Raw genomic sequence first — 10,122 nt, forward strand, 5'->3', positions numbered from 1 at the left:
TTTCTTTCCACGTGAGATGCAAGACTTTCGTGATATTTTACCTTTATGTCATAAAAATAAAATTTGGCAAAATGTGACTGACAAGAAGAAAAGAAGCTGTTAACAGAGCCAAGCATTAAGAACTTCCAGATTCTGGCAACGTCTCTGGCTGTTGGAGGTAGAGGCAGAGTTGGGTTTCTCATATGATTGGGATTTTTGATTTTATGAAATTGGATATAAAAGGATTTTTTGTTTTTTTACACGATAGAAATTTTACTCTAACCTAATTTAAGTGTATATGTGTGTGAAACTCATTCTTGAAGACTTGAACCTTGGCCTCTTGCCCCCTACACTCCACAAACACTTATACTTATGGAGTGACTATCGCATCAAGAGTGCGTGGTGGTATGTGTTATTCATTTAAGAGTAAAATGGTAAAGTGGCATATTTCTATTGAAGGGTGTAAAGTGGGAGTTTTGCATCACATCTTTACCAAATTCGGACTCTTTTGAATTACATCTAAAATCAATGAAATGCCGATTTTCTTGTCCTTATTAATTGAAATTGGTGAAAGTTCTAAGAGATCCATTACTGTGGCATGTTTTACATATGTGCCAAATTTTGCTTGCTTATTTTTTTGACTTTACTTATAAAAGAACTAATGTGGCGTTTGGTACGAGGTAATGTCTTAGTATTCCCAAGAATGTTTAAAGATTCTCATATTTGATTGCAAATCACATTAAGGAATCAGATGCCAGGGGAATATGGATTCCCCTTTAACCCCCTTTCAGTAGGAATGTAGATTCCCTTTAAAATAGGTAGGTATCTAGATTCTTAAGCTTAAAGAAAATTGTATTTTATATAAATTGACAATTTTAACCCTTTATTCTTATCATTTAAGCAATTGAATAAAATATCAAACAAATCATCAATATCTTTTCCTTTGTCTTTATCTTTTTCTACCAAAATAACATAAATAAGATAGACAACTCTATTGATATATTCATTAACAAAGTTCTATTTAAGTTTCATATGTGAAAAAAAAAAAAAAAAAAGTTTGAAGGGGACCTTCCATTGTTGCCAAGTATTCACTGTTATTGTTGTGTGCCTCAACAAATTATTAATGGATCTATTTTCATAGAAATTTGTTAATGTATCTATTCATATCTCAAATCTTGGTTTTGTTTAATTGCTAGAAATATAGATTTGGATTGGAGGCTTCATCTGGTTTTTTATTTTTTTATTTTTTGTTTTTAGATTAATGGCTTTGTTTCTACAATTTTAATAATTTGTATCCTATCTAGTGCTTTTGATATTTGTTATACAATGATATAGAATGTGTAGATTTTTAATTTTTAACAATCCATCATATTTGTATGTCGTTTTGGGATTTGTCATAATTTATAGTTTATATTTTGTTTTTTATTATTTATTTAGAGAAAGGATTTAAAAAAAAAAAAAAAAACTTATATTGGATTCACAAATCTAAGAATAGAATGAGAAAAATAAATAATTCAGTTAAGATTCTTAGGAATAAACCAAACATTATAATTTCACATTTTTAGGAATCTTGTTAGATTCTCAATTAAACCAAACATAGGAATAGTTACATTCTTAGGCATCCAGATAGCAAGATATCACATTCTCAGTAATCTGAATGTCAGGAGTAATGTGGATTCTCCCGTACCAAATGCTATCTAAAGTTTAAAAGAGAAAACATCACATACCTAACATTCCACAATTGGTGGAATATAAAATGTCCCACAAAAAAAGGGATAAAGGATTGTTGGAAGGAAGGCACCAAGATTTTGTTTTGTTTTATTTTTTTAGAAGTAAGGCACCAAGTTATTTTCTTTCCGGATTCCACAAGACCTGAGGAGGTAATTATAGTAATACAGTTTATGTTGTCTGATTAAGAAAATTTATCTGCCAATCATTAAGTGAGACGTGAAATGAGAAACACAAATCATTTGTTCAATAATTTAAGAGAAATGCTATGACACACAAAAAACATGCACATATTATGTGGCAGTCATACATTGACTGAACAAACAATTATAGGTAGCTAAGAAATCGAGGAAAGGGAGTTAAAGGCTTAAAGCACAATTAGGTAATTATCCCAAAAATTAAGGAATGAATGGATTAAGATAGTTGTCTAATAAGTGCATGTAATAACTGATATGGCCCTTTTTGTGTGTGTGTGTGGAGCAATTAGAGAAAGAGAGATAAAGAGAAAGACAAAGGGAAAAAGAAAGTAATATAATGAAATTTATTAAAAACAAATGGTATATTCGTACCTTCCTAATTGAGTTTTGAGTAATTGTCCTTTGAAATTAGTGGGATATGTTAGCCTTATTGGTAGGATAATTTTTATTTTTGTTTTCAAAAATAGTTTAAAAACAATTTTCAAAAAACTAAACTTAAAACTAGTTTTCAAATAATAATTTTTATATTTTACATGTTTGGCTTCCACTTTTAAGAACAATTTTCAAAATACTAAAAAAAAAAAAAAAATTGTTTGGAAGAGAACATTTCTATTTTTGAGATTTAAAAAAATTATATTTACAAAAAGTAACGTGTAGAATCTAACAATCTATAGATTACTTTTTTTTTTTTTTTTTTTTAAATAATGATAAGGAAATAGAGTTCATTATTTTTTTTTTAAATGATAAGTTTCAAATTTGAAATGTAAGAATTCTCTTTGTAATAAAGATAAGCTCCTTAATTTAAGAGATAAAAGAGTTTGGAGAAATATGTGGGGTCTACTATTTTTAATTTATTTACAACTATGTTATTAAAAACATTTTCTGTGTCCTGAAAACACTCCCTTAGCCATTTTCAAAATACTGTTATAAATCAGGAAAATAGGATACAGTTTTTTGAAAACTGTATTTAGAATATATTAGTCAAACAATAAATTCAAGTGTGGACCCACTATTTTATGGATTGCAAAACAAAAAACTATATTTAAATACTCTTACCAAACAGGCCCTAAGAATTGAATTTGTTTTTTAGAATTTTAAGAAGAAAGAGAAGATGAAAAGATGAAGGGACATGAAGAATGAAAAACAAAGAACAAAAAAGTACGATTATTATTATTATTACTATTTTTAGTATTTCATAATAGGTTTTGGTGGAATTTTAAGTTTGGATAATTGCTTTTTATTTTTGGATAAAAATTTGGATAACTACTTGATAATGGGTCTAAAGAAAACGTGAGAGAGAGAATGAGAGAAAAAGGAGGAAGAAAGGTGGTTAGGAAAAACCCTTTTTTTTTTTTTAAATATTTAATTTTGCTAAAATTTTGAAGTTTTTAAATTAGCCAATTTTCCAACATCACTTTTCTAACATGGTTCACTTGCAATTTAGAACCCAAACCTTAGTTTTCTTTTAAAATTCCACTATTGCTCTATGTATAACTCATACTAAGGCATATAAACAATAAGCCTTTTTTTTTTTTTTTTTTTTTTGGGGTGGTAAATTTGACATTTAAATGGTCAAAACTTGCTAGAATGTGATGGATTCTCCCTGTTTCTGCATAAAATTTCTCCTTACATACGGGAAAAAAAAATCAACTTTAAAAGATGATTTTACTGTCATAGTTAAACAAAGACAGGGAGAAAGTGAACTTGTGTTATGAAAATAAATAAATAAGCCTAAGGATGATGCACACAAATCATAATTTAAGACAATCAACAAAAAACTCTTCATGTGTCAACTGGCTCAAATCTTGATTTTCTTTGCCCCAACTTCTAAAAAGATGTCATTAAATCTTCTTTGGATCAAATAATATGATCATACAGGTTGAAGTAACAACAGTATACAAGTTTGACCAAAGTATTACCAAATTAAATGCAAACGAATTACGAAAAAAAAAAAATCCACATGAGTTTAGTGACACTATTATTACAACCTTTCAGTTTCACACATCCCACTATTAACGTCTTGATAATTTCTATCTTTTCTATCGAAAAAAAAAAAAAAAAAAAAACCGTCTTGATAATTGGTCTTAGCACTGAGTTGGCTGACAAATCAAATAGTCCTTTTATTAGCAAGTAACAAAACCTATAAAATAATCCATAAAAAATCACAATATTCTCAAATTAATTTACCACATCACATATAGGCCTATCATACTTTACAATTTAAATTTTGTATATTGCAAATTAAAAAAAATTATAAAATTTATTATGTAAGTATTAATTATAAAAAATAATAACAATTCAAACACCATTTTATTATCTCTTGTTAAACTGGTACTAGTCACATTAATTAGCTCCACTAGTAATAAAAATCTAGAGATATTGTTGGATTAGCTTTTTCTCATTAATTTAATATCTTATTTATTTACCCACATCTATTTAATAATACTACTAAACTGCTATAATCTATATAACAAACAAACATAATAAGCAAACACACTTTTCAACCAAAAAAATAAAATAATAGTAATAGGGAAATGTTAACGAGTGCCGTTGGGGTATTAGTTAAAAATTCATTTTAAGAAAGTTTTGATATCACTTTTATGAGAAATGAAAAAAATGTTAAAATATTAATTTTTTTTTTTTTCTTTTTCCATAAAAACTTTCTTTAATTGGATTGTTAACCAATGTCCTACAGCACTCGTTAACATGACCTATAGTAATAATATACAAAAACCCACGATTGACGTCACCTTTTGATAATTCTTTAAAAAAATTATTATTAATAGTTAATGCTCATTAGAAAAAGTTTTAATTATTTTGGGGTTTTTGATGCGTCATACTTCTCATCTCTTTTTTTTGTTTGTTTGCTGAGATAGCATGCACTATTATTAGATAGTATGTACTATTATTAGACAAAGATAGAGTCGTAGAAATCATCTTGAATCGTTCATTGGTGCCCAACTGATATCTATATAAACACACACTGACACACGTAAATGTATAGCAATTTGAGCTTTGTATCAAGCTATCACACAGAGAAAGAGAGACAAGTGTGAGTGTCTTATTGTAATTGTTTGATTGTGATATTCTATGTTTTTTGGGTTAAGATTGAGTTCTGGTTAAGGTTCTGTTTAACGTTGTATGATTTTGGGGTATCTGGTTTTCAAAATCCATTTAAATGCTTCCAAAAAAAAAAAAACTGAAAGAATTAAAAGATATCAAGTTTTATTTTTCTTTTTTATAATTCAATAGTTGGGGAGGGTATTTGAATTTTGTGGTCGTCATTTAAAACACTAGAATATGTGAGTTAAGCTACAATGTTTTTTAGCAAAAATAAGAAATCGAATTATAAAAATAAATGAACTTGGGGATTTAGAAATGTTTAAAACAATTAGAAATGTTCTATAATTCCTTTGTTTTGGGTTTTGTAATAATGCTCTTTTATTGGTTGAATGCTATTTCCTTCAGGTAAGACTACCACCAACTTGAGCAAAAGAATGTCTGAGGTTCCAATTAAGCCACCGGTTGAAGTAAAATATACCCAGCTTTTGATTGATGGGAAATTCGTCGATGCAGCATCCGGTAATATAGATGAGTTCGGACTCAAGCTTTATCATTCCATAAGAATGAGAGGAAGATAAGCTTGCAAGTCCAAAAAAAACCAATTGAATGCATATATAATTTACTATATATATGTAAAAAAAATATTTCTTTTAAAAATCATATCATAAATCACTATATTTTTAACCTCAAATTTTAGGTAATGTGGTATCCTCAAACACATTATTTATACTACTAATTACGGGATTTTCTGATTGAGTTTCATTATTTTGTGTACTAAAATATCTATATACAAATTCTTAGATACTCTAAAATACCTTTATCTTTTAGTTAAAAATTATTTAAAATTTAAAAATACAAACCAGTTAAAAGAGTAATTTTAGTATTTTTAAAAAGTTTTTAAGTTTTAGGTTTTTGCCGAAGCGCCTATCCATGACAAGGTTAATATTGTTATTATTCTGATGTATGCTGAAATTTATGCTATGTCTAAATTTGGTGTCAGGGAAAACTTTTCAGACATTGGATCCCAGGACAGGGGAAGTAATTGCCAATGTTGCTGAAGGTGATGCTGAAGATATAAATCGAGCAGTTGCTGCTGCTCGCAAGGCATTTGATGAAGGACCATGGCCAAGGATGACTGCTTATGTAACTATTCCTTATTGTGCTTCCTATTTTTCACCTTTTGTTTGATGGAGAACAAAAAACTACAGTCTACAAATCATAGAATTGATTTTTTTTTTTTTTAATAAAAATTTTAAACAATATCCAGGAAAGGCAAAAAGTACTTTTGCGCTTTGCGAATTTGCTTGAACAGCACAATGATGAAATTTCAGCGCTTGAGGCTTGGGACAGTGGGAAGCCATATCAAAATGCTTTAATTGAAGTATCAATGGTGACGCGCTTAATGCGATACAATGCTGGTAAACCGTAAACCGTAAATCTATAGATATAGTTCATCTTCTGCATTATATAATTTGATTGTTCGTTACATTCTGTCAATTTTTGTAAGTTTTTCTAAGATTTTCTATATGTGAAAATATTAGGGTGGGCGGATAAGATCCATGGCCTAACAGTTCCAGCTGATGGACCATTCCATATGCAAACCTTGTATGAACCTATTGGTGTTGCGGGTGGAATTATTCCATGGAATTTTCCTCTCCCTATGTATGCCTGGAAGGTCGGGCCTGCATTAGCATGTGGCTGCACTGTTGTATTGAAACCAGCAGAGCAGACACCATTGACTGCTCTCCTTGTATCAAAGCTACTATATGAGGTGATAAACTTTTGTTCTTTGTACATTGAGGTTTTATGTCTGAACTCATCTTTTCTGCACCTAAGCTGCTCTCTTTGTCACTTACTCTGATCATATGATCTTTGTGACAGGCTGGACTTCCTCCAGGTGTTCTAAATGTGATCCCTGGTTATGGTCCAACTGCTGGTGCAGCTCTTGCCAGTCATATGGATGTGGATAAGGTAGTCTAAATATTTCTTTTGATTCAAGTGATTTATCAGCCTTAAGGGTTAGATGGAGAAGACTCAAACCAGTGACCTTCACTTCATGAGGCATGGTCTTCAGCTGAACCCTTGGGTTAAGATCTCTAACATTGTATTCCTATTAGATGTAATTTGTCTTTCAAGAAAGATAAAAATTTCTTGTAAGAGTGTTTAGCAATCAATTGTGACATTTCTTTGGTATTTCATTAAATTTTGAAATGATTAGGGGGAATACTAACAATCCAGAACACGTTCTCATGTATATACTGGTCATTGCTTGAATGCCTCCTAAACTCTTAAGTAATTTCTTATGCACAGCTTGCTTTCACTGGATCAACAGAGACAGGAAAAATTGTTCTTGATTTGGCAACAAAAAGCAATCTGAAGCCAGTCACATTGGAACTCGGAGGGAAATCACCCTTTATTGTATGTGAGGATGCTGATGTAGATAAGGCTGTCGAGCTTGCACACATGGCTTTGTTCTTTAATCAGGTTTGTCCGTAAAATTGTTCCAACGCTATGATGTGTCTTATGGAATTTATTTATTTATTTTTTGTTGATAAGTATAGATTTAGCAATAACAATATTTTTATTATACAATAATCCTACCATATGTTACTTTTCTCAACAAAATAAAAATCCTACCATATGTTACATTAAAAAAAAAAAAAAAAAAGTAGATAGTGAGGGAGGTGTGGTTCGAACCATAATCATCATGGGACACTGCAAAAAATACCATTACTGCTGGGTTATCACTTGAACCCTGTCAAGGAAGTTAAAACTCATTTTATTGATCATGACTATGTCCAATCTGCAGGGAGAATGTTGTGCTGCTGGATCTCGTACATTTGTTCATGAGCGTATATATGACGAGTTCGTACAGAAAGCAAAGCAACGCGCTATGAAACGTTCTGTTGGTGATCCATTCAAGGAGGGCACTGAACAAGGTCCTCAGGTAATAAACAACAATTCCTTGTGTATGAATAAATTTTAGCGTCACATTTGTGTAGGCTTCATGCTTGACACTGATCTTACAAAATTGTTGAAAGTCGTTTGAGAAGCTTCCTCTGCAATTACAACTTTTACTTTTTACATGTAATATAGCTTCACGAAATCTTGGACAATATCAGTTTTGTCTCTAGCTGCTTCTATATACTACAAGTATAAATTGGTTTGCAATCTTTAGTGATACACTGATACTGAATATTGCTTACTCAAATGAATCAGATTGACAACGAGCAATTTAACAAAATCCTGAAATACATAAAATCTGGTGTTGAAAGTGGAGCTACCCTTGAAAGCGGGGAGAAAGACTCGGCGACAAGGGCTATTACATTAAGCCCACAGTGTTCTCAAATGTTAAGGTACCTTTTAGTTATACCATCATTGTACCATGATGATTTTGAAATACTATGGTTCATGAAGGCAACTAACTGTAAATTTTTACAAGGATGACATGTTGATAGCAAAGGATGAGATATTCGGTCCAGTGCAGACCATCTTGAAATTCAAGTGAGAAACGAATCCTTTTTACACTTAGCGATTTTTATTTACGGCGTTTGTTAACGTACTGTATTCAAAATTTTAAATAACGGGATACTGAATACACTTTTATATTTATAATATTTAATTTTAGGGACCTTGACGAGGTGATTCGAAGAGCGAATGCCACGCACTATGGGCTTGCTGCTGGGATCTTTTCGCAGAACGTAGACACTATTAACACTTTATCACGTGCATTAAAAGCTGGGACGATTTGGGTGAACTGCTATGCTGTATTTGATGCTGCACTTCCTTTTGGTGGGTACAAGATGAGTGGGCATGGCAGAGAGAATGGATTTCACGGTTTGGAAAATTACTTGCAAGTCAAGTCTGTTTGCACTCCTTTGGTGAATCCAGCATGGCTCTAAATTCTATTTTTATTTTCGGTCTTCTGTATTTGCAAACAATAATAAAGAGAAGACCAGATCAAAATAAAGAGAAGACAGGATCGAAATTGGAGGCTATGTTTGAATGATGAGATTATTAAGTCTTTGTTTGTGATTCACTGCAATCGATTCTTAAGGGGAGAAAAGAAAAAAAAAAAAAAAACCTGTAATCTTGGATTGGATTTCTTTATTTTGTTGGATGTGAAGCCATCTATATTTAATATAAGTTGACTTGCTTTATATACATTTTTTTAAATATAAATGTGTATTAATTCTCTCTAGTCAACATTGCCATGAACTAATATAAGCAAAAATAGTAATAAACAAAACTCATGGATACAAAAAAAAAAAAAAAATGGTAACATGTGTCTCTTTGTCAAAGCCTATAACAATGACGTTTATGAAAATATCTAATAATTATTAGACTTAATAAAAAAGATTTGCCACATGCTTGAGGTTTAAAAACGTGTGAGGCGATGAAACTGAATAGGAAAGAAAAAAAATGCCATACTTAAGCAGTTAAGTATGGCATTTTGTATAAGCTAATTTCCAAGGTGTTAGCTAATCGTTTGAAAAGTCTGTTGCCTTATGTTGTATCAGAATCCCAGAGTGCTTTTCAATCTGACAAGGCTATCTCAGATAATATTTTGGTAGCTTTTGAAACGCTACATCACATGAAGATTAAAAAAAGGGGAAGGAGGGGTTTATGGCAATGAAATTGGACATGAGTAAGTCTTACGATAGGGTTGAGTGGATTTTTTTGGAGCAATTGATGCAGAGGATGGGTTTCCATGGGAGATGGGTAGATTTGGTGATGGCTACAAGCAAATCAATTTCTTATTCCTTTTTGATCAATGGGGTTCCTCAAGGTTTCATTAAGCCAACAAGGGGGATTCGTCAAGGCAATCCCTATCTCCTTATCTTTTTTTGTTGTGCTCAGAGGGTTTAAATGGGCTGCTCAAAAATGCCGTGGCTAAGGGAGATCTAAGGGGTTTCTCGCTTTGCAAGAATGATCCACAAATCTCGCACCTATTCTTTGCCGAAGATAGTTTGATTTTTTGTCATGCAAAGATGGGTGATGTGCAAACAATTCAATCGGCTTTAGCCCTATATGAGAGAGCTTCCGGGAAAAAAATAAATGGTACTAAAACAAACCTTTTTTTTTTTGGTAAATCTGTCCTTGAGAGCACCAAAACAGATTTGAAGAACTTCCTAGGTGTACCGGAGATTAAGGA

At 31.3% G+C, this 10,122-nt stretch overlaps 1 protein-coding gene across 1 annotated transcript; it reads left to right on the forward strand.

Annotated features, from left to right (window-relative positions):
* Nucleotides 1-4,912: 4,912 nt before the first annotated feature.
* Nucleotides 4,913-9,034, forward strand: LOC112015217 (benzaldehyde dehydrogenase, mitochondrial). Its single transcript, XM_024047592.2, is given in 12 exon segments — nt 4,913-4,956; nt 5,373-5,486; nt 5,968-6,110; nt 6,235-6,385; nt 6,509-6,738; nt 6,849-6,938; nt 7,278-7,451; nt 7,777-7,914; nt 8,187-8,259; nt 8,262-8,323; nt 8,410-8,471; nt 8,596-9,034. Coding segments are annotated over 11 exon segments (1,482 nt in total). The 5' UTR covers nt 4,913-4,956; nt 5,373-5,401; the 3' UTR covers nt 8,870-9,034.
* The last annotated feature ends 1,088 nt before the right edge of the window (nt 9,035-10,122 follow it).

The sequence above is a fragment of the Quercus suber genome, unplaced genomic scaffold (assembly GCF_002906115.3).
Source record: "Quercus suber isolate HL8 unplaced genomic scaffold, Cork oak 2.0 scaffold_217, whole genome shotgun sequence".
Classification (NCBI taxonomy): Eukaryota; Viridiplantae; Streptophyta; class Magnoliopsida; order Fagales; family Fagaceae; genus Quercus; species Quercus suber.